Source organism: Brassica napus, chromosome A1 (assembly GCF_020379485.1).
Source record: "Brassica napus cultivar Da-Ae chromosome A1, Da-Ae, whole genome shotgun sequence".
NCBI classification, from domain to species: Eukaryota; Viridiplantae; Streptophyta; class Magnoliopsida; order Brassicales; family Brassicaceae; genus Brassica; species Brassica napus.
This window is the reverse complement of record NC_063434.1, coordinates 23512324-23529814: the sequence shown is the minus strand read 5'-3', so window position 1 is coordinate 23529814 and position 17491 is coordinate 23512324. Positions and strand designations below refer to the sequence as shown.

General features: G+C 34.2%; 2 protein-coding genes across 2 annotated transcripts; one reads left to right on the top strand and one right to left on the bottom strand.

Moving 5' to 3' along the window:
• Positions 1 to 1115: 1115 nt before the first annotated feature.
• LOC106435562 (65-kDa microtubule-associated protein 3) lies at positions 1116 to 4624 on the bottom strand. The gene is made up of 11 exons (XM_048737641.1): positions 4436 to 4624; positions 4212 to 4293; positions 3650 to 4111; positions 3360 to 3569; positions 3114 to 3269; positions 2677 to 2988; positions 2512 to 2599; positions 2345 to 2418; positions 2186 to 2260; positions 1882 to 2101; positions 1116 to 1793 (listed from the first exon to the last, which is right to left on the bottom strand). Exons 2-11 carry the CDS (start codon positions 4272 to 4274, stop codon positions 1324 to 1326), a joined length of 2130 nt encoding a protein of 709 aa, XP_048593598.1. The 5' UTR covers positions 4275 to 4293; positions 4436 to 4624; the 3' UTR covers positions 1116 to 1323.
• Positions 4625 to 11459: 6835 nt separating this feature from the next.
• Positions 11460 to 17055, top strand: LOC106435568 (GATA transcription factor 29-like). The gene is made up of 5 exons (XM_048737634.1): positions 11460 to 11932; positions 12085 to 12182; positions 12683 to 13141; positions 13276 to 16452; positions 16770 to 17055. The coding sequence occupies exons 2-4, from the start codon at positions 12090 to 12092 to the stop codon at positions 13345 to 13347; spliced, it is 624 nt and encodes a 207-aa protein (XP_048593591.1). The 5' UTR covers positions 11460 to 11932; positions 12085 to 12089; the 3' UTR covers positions 13348 to 16452; positions 16770 to 17055.
• Positions 17056 to 17491: the final 436 nt, after the last annotated feature.

The following is a 17491-nucleotide window of genomic DNA, read 5'->3' as shown; positions in this document are numbered from 1 at the left end:
TGCTTGGAACCTGCCAGCTCAACTAAGGGATTCTAGGAATCCTCGCTTGGGACCTGCTTTTTGATTGATTAATTTAATCAAATCAATACAAGGGATAGAGAATACAATTCTCCCAAAAGCCAAAGCTCTTTTATTAATCAAATCAAACTGAATACAACTTTAGGCTTAAATGTATATTTATAATAAATCTTTAAATCTATGAAAGTCCTAATCTTAATTAAAATAGGAAAACTACTAAAATATAGAAAATACAATAAGAAGTAATTATCTATGTAAACTAATAAATAATAAAGATATTTGGATAATTTTCAAATATCTTGCTGCATCAGCGGGCGTGGATGGCTCATTAGCCGTGGACGGTCGGGGCGTTACAAGTGGTATCAGAGCTGGTTAGCCATCTCAGTTCTGACCTGAGAGGCGTTTTGAGACCTGTCGTGGGGTGCAATGAGGATGTTGTGTTCTTTGAGAGGGGTGAATTGTAACATCCCGAGTTATGATATATGAAAAGACTTAAGAAAATTGATTTGGCTACATATGTCACCAAAGTTGACTTACCTTTTCCGTCAAACCTCCGTTTAAAACTCCAAAGTTAAGTGTGCTTGGCTGGAGTAGTGAAATGATGGATGACCTATCGGAAAGTGATATGTGATACCGTGCAAGTGAGGTCAAAACTTGGGGAAAGGTCGGATGGTGATTGCAAGGTCAGTAAACAATGATTTCGAACTTTTAGGAAAATTAACGGATCGATCGTTGGAACGGTATGAAACCCACGGACCGAAAAAGCGGGCGTGGGTGGCCCATTAGCTGTGAGCGATCGGAACGTTACAAAAATATATAAATATTTACATAATGGGTCACATTTACAGTTATTAATAGCACTATCTATCATCACTTTGATAGATAAAGTGGTAAAAAGTTAACGTATAAACATTAATGTTTATTTATATCTCAAGTTTGATTCCCTCTTGTGTTTTCTATTTATGAGTTTCTCGAGTCACATGCACTTTTGAATATGAACATTCATTCATTCATTTTTAATAAATTTAACATTTCAAAAACAAAACGGAAAAGAAAATAAATTTTAAACACTTTTCGGAAAATTTGAAAATGCGAAATTGTCAAAACAATTTAAGGGTGCTAATAATAGTTCCACCTCCACTTCAAGGAAGGTAAGAGACTAGAAAGTCTCTTGTTAGTCTTGTTAGTCTCCATACACATGTAAAGCCGATCACTTCAAGAGAAAAAATAGCCAATCATATAATTGACCTTTTACAAACCAAACCACAACAATTTAAGTTTTGTTTTCTAAAAGACAGATTGAAATCAGACGTGGATCGGAGACTCAGATTGTAGCATGAAGGCGAGTCTTCGTTCCTCAAAGGAGTACTCAATAACTTCAGCCTTTTCAGGGAGAAATCTTGCATTGTTGTTGTTGTTGAGTGGGGTTGGTGCAGTTTGCATGGGGACAGAGATTGTTGCTGGTGTTGATGGGATCGGAATCATTGCTGCTACATTCTTTGGTGTTTGCATCATCATCATAATCTTCTCCTCTTCCAAATTCTTGATAATGTTGTTGTTCTTGACCGGAGTTGCAAATGAGGATATCTCGTTCACTGCGTTGCTTTTCGAGCTTGGAACAAGTTGCTGTGGCGTTGCTATGTTGGCCTTTGATGCAACCACCGTGGTCGAGATGGGTGAGAATGGTTTACGAGTTAGCGGAGACTGTAGCTGTTCACAAGGATCCATTGACTGTTTCCTCGAGGGAAGTCCAGCAACATCAAGCCCTCTCCTTCCTGCAGGAGATCAATGCAATTAAGAGAAGCACCCAACACTATGGATAAGCAATTTAGTTCCATTTTTATTGTTAAGACAAAAGATTACCAGTTGATAAAGCTCCTTCGGCTTGGCGTTGATCTGCTTTCTTGTTAGGTTTAGGAGTCTGATGCATCCCTGCACCTAAGGAGAGTCTTCGGCTGGTTGCGGCACCACCGGTTGACATTCTTGGAGCCTTTTTGCCACCTAGGGGTTTTGATGGGCTCGGTTTTGATCCATAGAGCGCCTCTTGTTCTGCTATGAGCTGTCCTTGGAGCTTCTTATGATCCTTTAAAATGCAGAAAACATGTAGTTAGTTTAAGAAGATTGTATTTGCCAAAAGTTTCTGATGGAAACAAAGTGAAGTACATACCCGTTGGCGACGGTGTTCTTCTTCTCTTTCCTGCCTCAGTAAGTTATACTCCTCAAGCATGGACAAAAGACGAATCTAGACACAGAAACAGAGGACTACAAATGGTCAGCGATGACATTATAAATAATTGTCAACTGAGAATTTATAGAGAAGTCATACACCATCATAGAGGAATTCAATTCCCTTCTCTTGTTCCCAAACTATTGTCTTCGAAGCCAGTGCTTCTACCATTACTGGATGAATGAAGATGAAAAGACATTATTACCATCATAATCTATTCAGAGCATAAACATTTGTGATATGTTGATTAACAAAGAGTAACTTACCTGGAAGTTTGTTAACAAGATTACGAGCTTTCTCAGCACGCTTGAGAGTAAGATGAGCTCCTCGTCCAGCATTGTATCTGTTATCGTCCTGTAGAGTGGAAAAATAAACAGAAAATATCAGAAAAAATGACTTTATAAATGTTTCTGTGATTCCGCGGCTCTAACCCTGTTGTATTCTTCAAGCCAGCTTTCCTCATCGCAGGCAGACAACCATTTCTCGACCTTCTCAAGTATCTCTTTCCTACTTAAAGCTTCCTCTTTGACCTTAGATATATGTTGCTCAAGATGCTCCAGGACCAGTGTGGCGTCCACAATACCAGATTCTATGGCTACTATAGTCTGATCCATAGCACTATCTGAAACTGGTAACATGTGGGTCTTCCTACATATCTCCTCTAGCTCTGATCTCTTCTTCATAACAAGTTCTTTCATTTTGCTTGCCTTTACCTCGCCCAATCGGACAACTTCTGCCTCAACCTGTATATGGCAATGGAACTCACGGTAAGGTTTACTGACATGCACATTAAAAAAAAAACTTCCATTTACTTGTAGCTTGATTATAGAGTTAACAGTGTAAGCATGAAAAATTCTCAACAGCTTACGTATTTGATGAAGTCTTGAGAGAGACTATTGGCTTGAGTTATTTCATGTTCTGATGCAGCTATATTGCAGGTAATGTGCTGATACTCTTGCTGCTCTTCTATGGGTGTATCCATCAAATTCCAGAGCTCTAACATGGTTGTTGCTAGATCTTGAAGCTTCATAAGAATCCAGTAAGCAACTATGAGTGACAACAACATCAAAGACAGTATCTAGATAAAACTCGCAAAAGCAATTATATCATTTACCTTCTGCATTCTCTGTATCTTAACTTCCCTCAGCTTTTGAACTGCAGCATCCAAGGTGTCAATGGTATGATCACTTAAGCTTCTTGGTCCCTCTGGATCAGTTAATGTGGGATTGACTTGGCTAACAACCTCATTGAAGTCCATACCAAGTACTGAACAATGAGAATATAGAGTACACAGGTGCTTCCGAATAGTCTCCACTCGATCACTCTGAAGGAAACAAAGTAAATAAACAGATAACCCAAAAAAAGAAAAAGAAAAGAAGAAGCCAAGTTCAAATGAAATTTCACCTTCTCCTTCTCAAGTGCTTGCAGATGGCAGTGTAACTCCTCAAGCTTTCTCAGAGACAAGTCGGTCTCATCGATGGGTGGTTTGGGGAGAACAAGTTCTCCTTGACCTTTGATATCATTAGTGATATTCTCAATTTCTTCAAGGACAAATAGGAACTGGTTTCTTCTCTCGGTTTTCCTCTTTTGCATCTCTTCCAATTCAGGAAGAATCGTCCCAAGCTCTTGTTTCAAGCTCCCAAGGCTTTGATCAGACTGTCTAGTATTATGCACAGGGCGCTCCCCCATTGCAGAACAGATGGCAGCAAGCTCTGCTTCAGCATCAGCAATAGCTTGTCTTAGCTGAGCTCTGCATCGATTAGCTTGGTCAACTTTTCTTCGGTAAACTTCCAAGCATTCACGTTCAAGCTCAAGCAGCATTTTATCTCTATCAGTTTCAGTTTCTCCAACTTCATCCCAAATAATCTGTTTTTTTAAAGAAATAAAAAAAAACAAGATCTCAATACAGATAATAATGATACGAATAGTCTTTTTTTTTTTTTTTAAATTATCAAACTCACACCACCTGAAGTTCGTAAAGGAGAGATCCACAGGTTGTTTCTACTTGAAGAATCGGATCTTTTGCCATTTCGAAATGCTTCTTCTGCCTGTAAAGGAAACCTTAACTAACTATGTCATTCCCAAAAAGGAAACTGGAGATTCGCTAACCAATTGAATAAGTAAGCAATGAAATCGACTATGTAGAATCGATTGGACATCTAAAATTAATCAATGAGAGAGAACGCTTGCCTGAAACTAGAAATTTCTCGTAGATTGGAAGGAGATCGATCCGATTTTGGATTTTCGAAATAGAAAAACAATTTGAAACCCAAGATTGAATTTTCTGTAGAGAGAAGAGAGAAAAAGATGTTAAAGGTCGATGAGAAGAGAGAGAGTGATGATGAGAATAGATTTGGAATTTCCGTCCGTTACCGGATCCTTTTTGAGCTTTTGAATTTCAAATATTGGGTCCCAATCGTGTGCATCGCGCTTCGACTCGACAAATAAATCTAAACCGTCAAATTATAAATCTTTTTGAGTTCATTCTTTTTTTTTTCTTTAGAGTTCAGTTCATTCGATTGAAAACAAAATCGAAACAATATATTGGACACTATAAATGTTTTTGTATTCATTTAGAAATATAATACGGACCTAATTAGCTTATTGTGCTTTTTAATAGGGCAATTGTCAATAATAGCACATTTTGAAGTTTATGTCTCAAAAATAGCACTAGAGGGAGAAAGTCACAAAAATGACATTCATTAAAAGATAAAATATCTCTAATACCATTGGTTTAAAATTAAATAAACAAACAAAAATAAATAATAATAATTAAAAAAAAAATAAAAAAAAAAAGAAAAGATAAATTTTTTTTATAGTTTCAGATTATATGTTTTCAGATTCGAAATTTTTATATTTTTTTTTTGAAATTTTTTTTTTATTTTTTTTATTTTTTTTTTCAAATTTTCTTTTTATAATTTAAAAATATTTTTTGAAACTGTTTTTAAAATTTTTATTTTTTATTTTAGTATTTATTTTTTATAAAATTTTAAACCAAAATTCCAAAACCTCACCCCTTAACTCTAAACCCTAAGGTTTGAATTAATTAACCCAAAGGGTATAAGTGTATATTTACCTCTTTAATGAAACCTATTTTTGTGACTTTGAGCCTTGAGTGCTACTTTGGGAACAAAAACTTGATTTAGTGCTATGTTAGTCTTTTTCTCTTTTTAATATACAAATTGTTTTATTATTTTTTAGATTTTCATTTTTTTAAAATTAACATTTTTAAATTATTTATAAAATAATATAATTATGTGTTTATTTATACAGTGAAAATAGTATTAGAATGATATATATATATATATATTCTGAAAACATAAATAAAAATATTAAAATAAATAAAATATCAAATAAAATATTTTTATAAATTAGAAAGTCAGGGTTATAAATGTATTTTCTCTTTAAAAATGAGAATAAAAATGGTTAGTATAAACATAAAAGGTGGTATTATGAATGTAGTATTTTTGACAATTTCCCTAAAAAATTTGGAAGATTTGCTCAAGTTATGTACACATTAACTCAATTTTAATTTTTTCATGTTTGTAACATATTAAAATATATAATATGATTTATTATAATAGAAACTGTTTATTTCAAAATTAAATCAACTAATATTAATTGGATAGTTTATTTTATAGTATTAAATTTTAAATTTAAATATGTTTACATGTACATTGATTTATTTGTGTGTTTATATTAACTTTACTATTCTAGAATTAGATGGTTTAGAGTTGAGAGCTGGGAAATGGTTTTTGGAATGTGAAATTTAGAATTCTAATAAATATATAAATATATACATAAATTTTTTATTTTTTCAAAAATAGTTTCAAAAATAAATTTTGAATTTCAAAAAGAAAATTTGAAAACAAAATTTGAAAAAAATTTGAATTTTTTTTTACAAAAATATAATTAAAAAGTTCGATTTTGAAAAATTTTAATTCAAAAACATAAAAATTATATTTATTTATTTAAATAATTATTTATTATATATATATATATATAGTAATGGTATAAGAATTTTTTGCCTCTTAATGAAGAAAATATTTTTGAAAATATTTCTTTAGTGATGATAAACATAAATAATGACACCAACAAAGTAGTAAACGTGAAAATTTTCCTATTTTCTGATTATTTCATTAAACACACAAAATTTTAGTTTATTAAGATACATTTTAAAAAGAAAAATACCATAGGATAACCCTACAATTTTTTTTAATCACAAATATAGCAGACAAGAATTAAAATGATCAAAATAAATTTTATCAAAGAGGTAAAAGTCACTGATATCTTTATGACACTATGATAAGCTAGACATTTACGAGGGTTTTTTCGGTGTTGAGGATTTATGAAGAAGTGGAGATGTGACTAAAATAAGCTAGACAGTTACGAGGGTTTCTCGGTCGTCCGAATTCAAAAGGTGAAGATTTGTCGAGCTTGACTTCAGTCCACGTCTGATGTGCCTTGATATTGAAATGAGTTAAACAAGGCGAAACACAAGGGAAATCGGTTCGTGATCAATTAAAGCCCAATTCGTTTCAGCGCGAGTGATGAAGTCATTATAACGACATGTGAGTCAATGTCTTCCTCAGCCAGCAACCTGAAAACAAAGAATATTTCTGCTAGAGAGAGAGAGAGAGAGAGAGAGAGAGAGAGAGAGAGAGAGAGAGAGAGAGAGAGAGAGAGAGAGAGAGAGAGAGAGAGAGAGAGAGAGAGAGAGAGTTATCTCAGTGAATCTTGTGAAGAAGTCTTTTCAGCCGCTTCATCAAGGAGAATACGATTGACGGTTGTGTGATTGTGTATCTATGTGAAGATAGCAAGCATGAATAGGAGATTGTGTCTATACTCTAATATTGATTCCTAAAGCTGGTAACTATTGATATTTTTGATCTCTTGTTAGGGGTGGGCGTTCGGGTACCCGTTCGGGTTCGGGTCGGGTATTTCGGATTTTCGGGTATTTCGGTATAGAGGTGTAGAACCCGTTCGGGTATTTCTGTACTTCGGGTCGGGTTCGAGTATTTTAAGTTCGGTTTCGGTTATTTCGGATCGGGTTCGGATATTTAGATTTTGAAGAAAAAAAAATGAAAATTTTCATTTCTCAAATTTCTTGTATTTAAATATATAACTTTTCACTTAACTATTTTTTATTTTTAATAGATTGCATGGTTAATAGATTTGGACATAACATTTTCAAACTAAAAAGACATTAATTTGGTTATTGTTTTTAAATTTTGGATGTAACTTTTTGTTAATTGCTGAAATAAATAGTTTGACATGCATTTTAAGCGAATAGCAAATCATCTTCTACGTAATTGTATGTATATCATATGAATTTAAAGTATGTGTAGTATCAATATAAATATTTTATATAAAATGAAAGATGTAAACTATAAATATAAGGTTAATTATCATATGTTCGGTTATTTTCGGATATCCATTCGGGTTCGGATATTACCCGTTCGGGTTCGGATATCCAATCTCTCCTAATTCAATACCCGTTCGGATATTTTGCTACTTCGGTTCGGATTTCGGTTCGGGTTTTTCGGATCGGGTTCGGGTGCCACTTCGGATTTCGGGTAAAATGCCCATCCCTATCTCTTGTTGTAGGTTCTAAAGCTAGATCAACCGAATGGTCGAAGAAGCTTAAAACAAATCGACCAAAGAGATGATCGGCTGCGCGATATGAATGGAATCTGGCTTTTAAACCTTAAACAAATGGAAAACGAATGAGATGCTAATGATATAATAAGAATAAAAATGTATAAATGAACAAAGGATAGGATGGATCATGCTGCTGGTCATGTGACATTCTCAGCTTGATCAATTGATGATCGAAGTGGATCGAGATGGTGCTTTGCTTGCTGGTTATGTAACTCTCTCAAGCTTAGCTAATGGGTGGGATGGACGTGATGGATTGAAAGACAACACATAGATCTATGGAAGGGATCTTTAATAAGTCAGATTGATATGAAGTTGTTTCTCACAACACTATAAAGAAAAACCATAGTTTTAAGAAAACTAGAAAACTGGATATTTCATAAATTTTCAAAGATGGGTGTTTTTCAAAGATGAAAGGCAATGTGCGTATGTTTCATAATGTCAGGGGATAGATGTTGTGTTCGTAAAATCTGTGGCTCGGCCAGAGTTTCACCAAACTGCCCACTTTCCCCACACTCACCAACAATAGTGATGATCTTCGCCTTAGCTCACGACGAACTCTGCCTCAGCTCGCAACGATCTTTGCCCACGCTCACCAACAACAGTGACGAGCTCCGCCTCAGCTCGCGACGAGCTCTGCCCCTGCTCACCAAAAAACAGTGTCGAGATCTTCCCCCGCTCACCAACAACAGCTATGAGCTCTGCCCTCGCTCACGAACAACCGTGATGAGCTCTACCCATGCACGCCAACAACATCATCCTCTTTCTCTTCCCTAACATCAATGTTCTCCTGCTCGTCGAAAACATCAACGCTTCTCGAAGTTCACTCCATCTCTCTGTCAAATCCATCACTACGCTCAACACCAAACTCTGCTGCTGCTCGTCTAGATGATGACCTCGCCGTCACCAACATCCACCGCTCCTTTGTCCAGCGACGATTTCACAATCACGAACTCCTACCTCTGCTTGTCTAAGTAAAGCATCTCCGTTTACAAGTTACGCCTCTACTTTGACAACTCCCTCTTTCAGCTCTCCACGCAGCTAAGACAACCAGTCCTTCACTATCATCGATGAGTTTAAACTTATCAGGCTCGCTCTCGACGAGCTCAAACCCATTACCGCGACACAATTTCTGCTTCTTCTCTATTAGATCTACCTCAGAGCTTGACATCACAAGTTTCCACCTTCGTTCGTTCAAAGACGACCTTGTCGTCATAAGCGATCCACCTCTGCTCGTCCAACAACAAATTAATTAAAAGTGCGAGCCGAGCAGAGCCAAACGACGATCTACACCTCTACTCGTCGAGGAGCTCAACAAAAGACAAGCACACTCTAATCCCAAACCAACGAGTTTCAAACAACTTTGGATCTATGCGGAAAAGACGACCTCAGTTTACCAAACCCAAGCTCACCATTTCCAAACCAGACGACCTATGTTATGCTCTCTTGCCGACCTGATTTTTACTCAAAAGAATTAGAAGAATTCACCAAGCAACATTTGGCGAACTAGGGGGGGGGGGTATTGTTGGAGATGGGCTTAGCACATGCCACTAAGAGCTAAGCCCAAAATCAGGCCCGTCCCGCTAAACAAAAAATGGTGACTTTACTAGAAGATAAAATGTATTTTACTATAAATAAATGACATCAGACTCAATGATGAGATGGTCAGAGCTCGCCCTAGACGACTTAAGACCCAAAAAGACGACCTAAGACCATAAATAGATATACTTGTTTACACGACCTGTATAGACGAGCGTCTCTAATTCTTGTAATTGACCGAGTTTGTTTACTTTTGATTATTAATACGAAAATCTCCACCCTTTTACATCTTTTATTTACATTACACCACCGACCGGATATGGAACTTACAATGCTTCATAGTGCATACTAAAATCACTACAAGCTTGAGTAAGATATTAAGCATATGTTCTGATCACTGTGTTACAAAAAAATAGTTGGAACTTAGTATTTTTTCCGCATAGCTTCACTACATTTCTAAGAGCATCTCCAAAAGTAAACCTTCAAACTCAACTTCGAAACTATTTATATTTTATAATATGATCTTCATATTTGTCATAACTAATTTGAATTAGTAAATAACTAGCACATATATAAACATATTACAACAATATTAATTAAAAAAATATTTTATTAAAATATAAAAATTTAAATAAAAATAACTTAATTAATATTAAATTTTAAACAAAATATCATATTATTTCATAAAATGATTTTCATAATGCATATATGATCTATTATGCATTTCGAAGTAAAAATGGCTCTCCTCATTTTTACTTTGTAGATTACGAGCTAAAAGGTGTTGAAATCGGATAATATTGATACTTGTAAATACATTAGACCGAAACAAGAAAGTAAAAGATAAACATAAAATATTTCTAAAAAACTAATTTCTTTTCGATGATATTAATACTCGTGAATATATTTGTTATGAACAAGAAATAATTGTACGAAAAAGACATCAAAAACAACAACAACAACCATCTCCAGTTACACAGAAAAAATTGGACAATATTTGAAAATTTTGAAGGTTCCGGATCAAACTTACCTGACTATTAGTGTTGTTGTAAAATTTAAATTTGTGTAATAGTTATGTCTTCATGTAATTTTTAAAAATATTTTTGTTAAGATTTTTTTGTATATTATTGTTGTCTAAATCTAGCTTAAAATATTTTAAATCTTATTTTAAAGTTTATTTAATTTCATGTGTAAAATTTAAAATCTGTAAACAAAATTTAATATATTTATGAGATATAGTTTTTTTAAGGATTAAAACAATAAACGAGAAAATATTTATGAATCATAAAGGTGTTGTGTGATTGTAGGGACCAAAATGCATATAAAAATATAAAACTTCAAATTTGAGGTTTTGAGTAGTGAAACTTCAAATATAGAGTTTTATTCTTCAAAATTTCAAATTCAAAGTTTTTTTTAGAATAAAAAACTATATTTAAAGTTATAGAGTGTCTTTTGGAGATGCTCTAAGTTTATCTAAACATAAGGCTAGGCCTATAAAAACTTTAAGATATGGCCCAATAATTGACTGATCTTTTGATATATTTTGCTCTTCGACTAGTCGTTTTTTTCCTTCTAATTTGAATATCAAAGATTCAAGAAGAATAAATTTTGTTTTGTTCTTTCAAAAGTATTTTCAAAAACACTTTCTAATAGTAAATACATTGGCGAAGAAAATCTTGCCCTCGCCCTTACAAGAACCTGCAGTAATGTTAGAGTTATCCATGCTCACCAAAATGCCACACAACCTCCTCCATTTCTTCCATCCCGACATGTGTTGTTCGATATTGATCTATAAATCCTTCCCAAAACAACAAATTCAATAGCTTTATAAGTTGTTGATTTCTTAGAAAGATAAATTTTGTACCAAATCTACCAGTCTTACTCCAAGTAGTTTTAGTAATGATTTAAAATACACTAATGGGCCACCACCAGAAACACATTAAAATCTTTACAAAGAATATATAACTAATAAAAACTTCGAAAGTAAATTATTTAATAAATAAGTATTTTGTGGCAAGGAATGAAGGGATACAATTTTATTTCCAAATTTGATAAAATCCTACAAGATCTATAAATAAATATACTTCTTCCAATCAAATTAGCTAAATAGTTTTTTTATAAAATTATATAAGGGAAAAGAGTCTCTTGGTGTAAATTCTCATCTTCTCTTCAGTCTTCTCATGTTATTTTCATGGTTGGTCTTACAGAAATTTTACCGTTTTTTCATATTTAATGATTTTATTCGTAGCGAAGCTTAATTTGTCATGTAGCAATCATGATTTGTAGATAATCACATTTCTCATGCCTTAGTCTTGTCTCTTAAAACCCGCGTCTATATGAATATAACACCCATATATTTGTCTATGTGTATATATAATTACACCAAAGCAACACACGATCTCTACAAGATTAGCGGATCGATAACATTCAGATCTGAAAAACTAAGGCTAAAACTAAAACTTGTGGATCGATTTTGCATAATCAGTCATCTCTGTAAGTGTATTAACACATACCATTCATGCCCATTTGCATTTGTTAAGTTTATTTATATTGTTCTCCGAAATTTTTTTGTAGATTGAAAATTCACATGAATATTTTCTAACAGTTACATGTGTTTTATTGATTTTTTCTTCAAATTTCCATAGAGAAAATGGAGAACGAATTTGATTTAACACTGAGGTTAGGTTTGCCAAGTCCTACTGTTGAGACACATCTGAGCTTAAACACTCTCACCACTGATCAGGTTTTATTTCATTAATATTATCCTTTTCACTGATATTGATTGATGAAGCCATGAATAACATGAAAAATCACACCCACAATTTTGTAGAGGTGATTTTATCGCTGTAATTCTGATATAATTCAATGAAATTTTAGTTGAAAAACATGAAATGTCTGATGAATTAACCCTAGAGATCTATTGACACCAATCACCACTACATAACATTTGAAAACATGACTTGGTACATGTTTATCGTAAATCTCACACAGAATTTTCATTTGAATAATTTCATGTATATTAATTGAACTCATATTAAATTCATTAATCTTTGTTTAAGAAAGAAAACTAACCCCACACTGTTTTAGAGGTAACAGTTGCAATGGGGAGGAAAAAAACATTTAATCCTTGTCATCATTTTCTTTTTACAATTAATACCCTTTATAACAGCGCTACATATGGACAATGATTACATATATATTATGCATTAAGTGCTAATTAATTAAAAAATAACACCATAATAGGGGAACAACGTCGACGGTAACCGCCGAGACAACAACGACAACGGTGATATTCGTGGCCGCCGTCACATTCTTAACAATAATGAATCGACCAACGGCCACGAAGGTGGGAAAAAGAACGTCGACGTCAACACCAGATTCTACAACTTAATCGTCAACCACTTCGCCGGCGTCGGCAAGGCCTTGAACTTTGAACCTTTACCGATGCAACCATCTCCGGCTCCTGTGCCGGAGACTCCTATGGGAAGTGACTATGTGCTGATTGATGTCCCTGCTAAGAGAGCACAACATAACTCTTTAGCGTTTAAAAATGCTGTGGACGCTCACGAAACTCTAGGGCGGCGTTGGGGCTGCAGCGGCGCCTGTACAGCAGGAAGGATTAACGAGATGAGGAAGTGTACGAACATGAACTGCAAGGCAATTAACACTCCTATGTGGCGAAAGGGTCCTCTTGGTCCCAAGGCAAGTTCATTATCCAATCTCAAAATCTTTGACTAATTATTAACCAAGTTCAAATAAGTTTAAGATAATAACTGCGCAGCTTAAACCTAAACTTAAACTAAATGAATGTTGATTGGTTAACTAATGTGTTTCAGAGTTTATGCAATGCTTGTGGGATAAAGTTCAGGAAGGAGAAAGAGAAGAGATGCAATGGAACTGATCAGTGATTGTGATTGTGGTTGTCTTTGTATTTGATTAATACATAAACAAAAGGAGAGAAACAGACTCATTGTTAATTAAGCATTATATGTCTCTGATTAAGCTTTTTGAGAGGAAAGCTAAACTATGGAGATTTAAGCATATTTATTGAAATGTCATTCATTTTGAATATGTTTTTTTTTAACACTGGGTAAGTACATTACATTTTTCAGTATGTTTTTTTTTGTCATCAAATACAGACTCATATTGACTCTGTGAACTACTCCGGTAGATCTTGATCCATGTGAATGACAAACAATAAAAAAATTTCATATATGAATTTGCAGCTTTTTAATGAAAACAATAAAAAAATTTCATATACCTACATTATTAGAGTTTTAACAAATTATGCTAAATAAAGGCAGTAACTCTTCAAATAAAATACCATCTTGATTTTTTTTTTAGGTTTCTTCGATATGTTTCTATTCGTTGTTTCGAAATCGATCTGTGCTTCCGTTTTGGTAATTTTATGGTACGACTTTTATTTTTGTTTTATTATTCTTTGTCGTCTATCTTTACTAGTTATCGGTTAGATTTCTTTTGTGATCATATATCTCCGGAAAGATTTCGATCTTTATTGGCTTCTAGTTCCGGAAAGAACGTGTTTATATGCTACTTGTTTTAATAGAATTTTTAGATGATAGAAAATATTCCCTTCGTTTCAAAATACATATTTTAGATTTTTCACACTTTTAGATAAAACACATTAAATTTGAATAATTTTTTGTGATTATCTCTTTTCCATAATTTTAAGCTAATAAAAATCCAATAAGTGTAATTAGTTTTTTTTTTAAGTTTACAATTAATTAATAAAACATGCACTGAAAATGTAAAAAATAGATTTGCTTAAAATAATTTTTTTCCCCAGAATATATAACTGTATGAAAAGGAGGGAGTACTATTAGTTATTCAAAAATACAAAAGCATATTCAATCATAGAGAAATACTATATATCAATAATTTTAAATGAATGTTATATTTTTTTTTTAAAAGAACATATCCGAAGTAATACATATTCTTCGCACTACGAATTTACATGAAATATCATTGGTTCATCTAGCTACTTTTATCAGGTTTCAGTGTGTGTTTTTTTTACAGCAAGTTTCAGTTTTACAGTAATTCACTTCTAGTGATGAATTCATTCTTCGTCATAGGTCATTTAAAAATTGAAATATTGATGTAAAAGGAAAATCATATTACTGATTTTGATACAGACAAATTTCAAAAATGTATTTATTTTCTTTTCTTTTTTTGGTTAAACGATGATTTATTAATTCAAAGATCCAAAGCGAAGGATACAGAAATTAAAGAGAGAGCTGATTTGGAAAGCCATGAGCAATTACATTTCCCAAAGGAGGGTTCAAAGGAAATTTGATAGAGGTCAAGGATCGACTCTACACGCGGATGTCATGGATGATACTTAAGGGCCATCGCATCCGCAATTTAAGGCGAGGCAGCATGAGTTCTGCTATCAAAACCTTGCCTGATACCTGTAGAAGCTTGTATGAACCAACGTAGTCCACAATCACAAGACAAAGGATTCCAAGCAGCATCAGAGTAGATAATCTTTACATTAGCATTCATGGCAATAAGATTTTTCGGGTCAGCTTTAATGGAAGGGAGATCTGGTTTTTTCTTCAATTTGATCTGTTGGTAGTCTTATTTTCTCAAAATACATCCCATAGCACTGATTTACCGTTTTCTATCAATTTTAATGAATTCAAATGGTTTTGTACGGTTAGAATTATTCTACAAGGATGAGATTTACATATTTTGAATTCTGGTTATCAGGTTATGTATAGAAATAAATAGTTTCAAATTAAAATATATTGATATTATTACAGCTGTATGTATGACTGTACGTTTACTAGAAAGGAACGTTATTCTTCTTCTTTTTTGAGCAATAGAGACGTTACTACATTGGTTTTCTTTGTTTGTGTTCGAGTTGTTGCATATATTAATGGTAAGTATCTAGCCCACAGCAAGTAATTATAATTGCAAAACCAGTTACATTGGTATTAGAGAAATGTTGTTTTTATTGGCGAAATCGACAATTAAAATTAGAGATGGCAATTCAGGGGCTTGCCCGCGGGCCTGGCCCGGAAATGCCCATTGCGGGGCGGGATTGGGTAAAGATATTATGGCCCGTTTAGTTGCGGGTCTTGCGGGACAGGACCGCGATGGTACTGGGCCGAAGCGGGACGGGCCAAAGCGGGATGCGGGGAAACATTGAGGCCCGCTACAGTTTTCTCGTTTGTCTCTTTGGTGATTTACCGATAATAGAGCTAAACGGTGAACAGGTGATGACGATAGCGATTCTTGCTCTCTGTGTTTCTTCTTCTTCGATCGAGTGATCGACGACGACAAAGCATCTTCTTCTTCTCCTCTGTACAGTAGATCGACTTGCATGTCCAGAGTTATTTAGCTCGGGCCTCTCTGTTTACACGATTTTAGATTTCTGTTCGTCCTTTCAAAGGTAAGTAATCTTCTTCCTTGTTCTGTCTCTATCCCTGTGAATGTGTTCTGTGAATCTTCTTAGTTAGATTATGTCTCTCTGCGAAAGTGTTTTTTCCTAACAGTGTAATTATATATATATATATATATATATATATATTGTGTTGTTATGTTTTGTTTATGTATTAGATGGCTTGGTTGTATAAGCGTTGTTCTCTTTTTGTTCTGCTTACTCTCGGTTGCTAGTTATTAATTAAAAAATTCAACACAACTTTACTCTTGGTTGTTTCTGTATTGTTCTGTTTTTGTTTCGGTATTGATATATATATATATATATATATATTGTCGTTCTTCTTTTGTTTCTGTATTAGATGGCTTTGTTGTTTTTTAAGTATTGTTCTGTTTTTGATTCTTGTTGATAACACGGTTCAAGCACTCTTGTTATCTTGTTTGATAACAGACTGGTCTTCTTTTTTATTAAATATCGCTTACACTTGTTTTGTTTTTCACGCATGATCATGAATTCATGAGTCGATACTTGTTTGATGGAGTGATGTTGGACAAGGAGAGGAGAGACTGATATTATTCCCTTCTGCCTTCGGGTTGCTTCAGGACTTGAGGTAAGACTTTGTTCCAACGTTTAATAGGTAGTATTGTGGTTTGAATTCCCTTTAGTAACCAATGCTTGTAACAAACGTGTAATGCTTGTAGCTTGATGATTTTCACCAACTTGATAATATATCTCTAATGCTTAACTCTTCTTCTTACAGGTGTCACTGTCTATTTTGATTAATATATGCTGAATTATAAGTGCTTATAACAAACGTAACCTATGCTTATAACTTGATGGTTCTGAAAAACTTGATAATGTAACAATTGACTGTTCGGGATAGATTTACGTTTTCCCGGTCTTAACTCTCGTCCCTCTTTCTTGCAGGTGACACAGGTCCCAAGCCTTGATGAAGATTGCTGGCCCGCGGGCCGACCCGCATACCCGCTGCTATAGGGCGGGTCGGGATTGGTCATAGGTTTCAGAGACCGCAGCCCGCCGCGGTACGACCCGCAGAGACTCGAATGAAACTGAGCCCGCGACGGGGCGGGTCATTTGGTTGCGGGAGAGCCCAAATGCCATCACTAATTAAAATAATGATATTGATTTAAGTACATTGATAAGAAACGGTCATTTTAAAAATCAAAGTAACAAATATTTTATTTCTTCATAAGCGAAATGAAATTGCGACATATGAACACAATTTTCCTAAGCAGCACCTTTATTCTTCTGTGTTACAAGAAAAAAAAGAAGATAAAATGCCTCTCTAATTCAAAGCCTACCCATAAACCAAAATAACAATCCTATCAGAAGTTAATCCAATAAACATTTGTGTCCACTTTATAAAACATGCTTGCTAGTTACTACAAAAATTGAAACCATAGGTTATAAACCAGCGGTTGTGGTCTAGTGGTTGTAGGATCGGAAGTGAAACGGCCAAATCTGGTCGCACCCTGAGTTCAATCCATCGGTAGAAATTTATACAAAGCTTCTGGACCAGCTGGCTTTCTGAGTTTAATGAACCGATATTTCATATGATAGGGGTACGTACCTAACGAGCCACCACATCCCATACCAGCTAGGTATCTGAGTTATCGAAAACAAACATA

Bases quoted from the DNA above. Each gene is read 5' to 3' on its own strand.
- LOC106435562 (XM_048737641.1), bottom strand. From the start codon at position 4,274: ATGGCAAAAGATCCGATTCTTCAAGTAGAAACAACCTGTGGATCTCTC. The intron at 2,989-3,113 runs GTAAGCTGTTGA...TGCCATATACAG, and splicing joins CTCAAGACTTCATCAAATAC to GTTGAGGCAGAAGTTGTCCG. The intron at 2,419-2,511 runs GTAAGTTACTCT...TCATTCATCCAG, and splicing joins TCTTGTTAACAAACTTCCAG to TAATGGTAGAAGCACTGGCT.
- LOC106435568 (XM_048737634.1), top strand. From the start codon at position 12,090: ATGGAGAACGAATTTGATTTAACACTGAGGTTAGGTTTGCCAAGTCCT. The intron at 12,183-12,682 runs GTTTTATTTCAT...ACACCATAATAG, and splicing joins ACACTCTCACCACTGATCAG to GGGAACAACGTCGACGGTAA. The intron at 13,142-13,275 runs GCAAGTTCATTA...AATGTGTTTCAG, and splicing joins AGGGTCCTCTTGGTCCCAAG to AGTTTATGCAATGCTTGTGG.